Genomic DNA, 356 nt, shown 5'->3' with positions numbered 1-356 from the left:
CCCGGTGCCCAGCGTCCCCCCTTCCCCAGAACCCCCTCGTACCCCACGGCCACCCGGTGTCCCGGTCCCCCCCCCACCTGGACGGTGACAAGGAGGATCTTGGCCAGCTGCAGCCCCAATTTAACGGGCCGCCGCCCCCGGGCCCGGTACTTATCGCAGGGACTCATGAAGAAATACTTGAGGCGGCGTCGGAGCTCTTCTTCCTCCGCCACCGCCGGGGATTCCGTCGTGCCGTAGCCGGGGCCGCGGCCTAGCAGCCGCTCCGTTTCTGAGGCGGAAACGGCCGTTCACCGGAGAGTACCGGGGGCCTCTACCGGGGGTAGGGGGGGGGCGGCACAGACCGGTACCGGCCCCCG

At 70.8% G+C, this 356-nt stretch overlaps 1 protein-coding gene across 3 annotated transcripts in view; it reads right to left on the bottom strand.

Moving 5' to 3' along the window:
- Window positions 1–356, bottom strand: part of MCOLN1 (mucolipin 1) — a 7,955-nt gene that overhangs the window by 7,485 nt on the left and 114 nt on the right. For 2 of the 3 annotated variants that reach the window (XM_010568870.1, XM_010568871.1), the window contains exon 2: window positions 78–268. In XM_010568870.1, the coding sequence (XP_010567172.1) occupies window positions 78–268 (191 nt within the window). Of the gene's footprint in view, window positions 1–42; window positions 269–356 lie in introns of those variants that run through there. The other variant, XM_010568873.1, reaches the window with a different exon arrangement.

This window comes from Haliaeetus leucocephalus, unplaced genomic scaffold, assembly GCF_000737465.1.
Source record: "Haliaeetus leucocephalus isolate CR32 unplaced genomic scaffold, Haliaeetus_leucocephalus-4.0 Scaffold261, whole genome shotgun sequence".
NCBI lineage: Eukaryota > Metazoa > Chordata > Aves > Accipitriformes > Accipitridae > Haliaeetus > Haliaeetus leucocephalus.
This window is presented reverse-complemented; position numbering and strand designations above follow the sequence as displayed.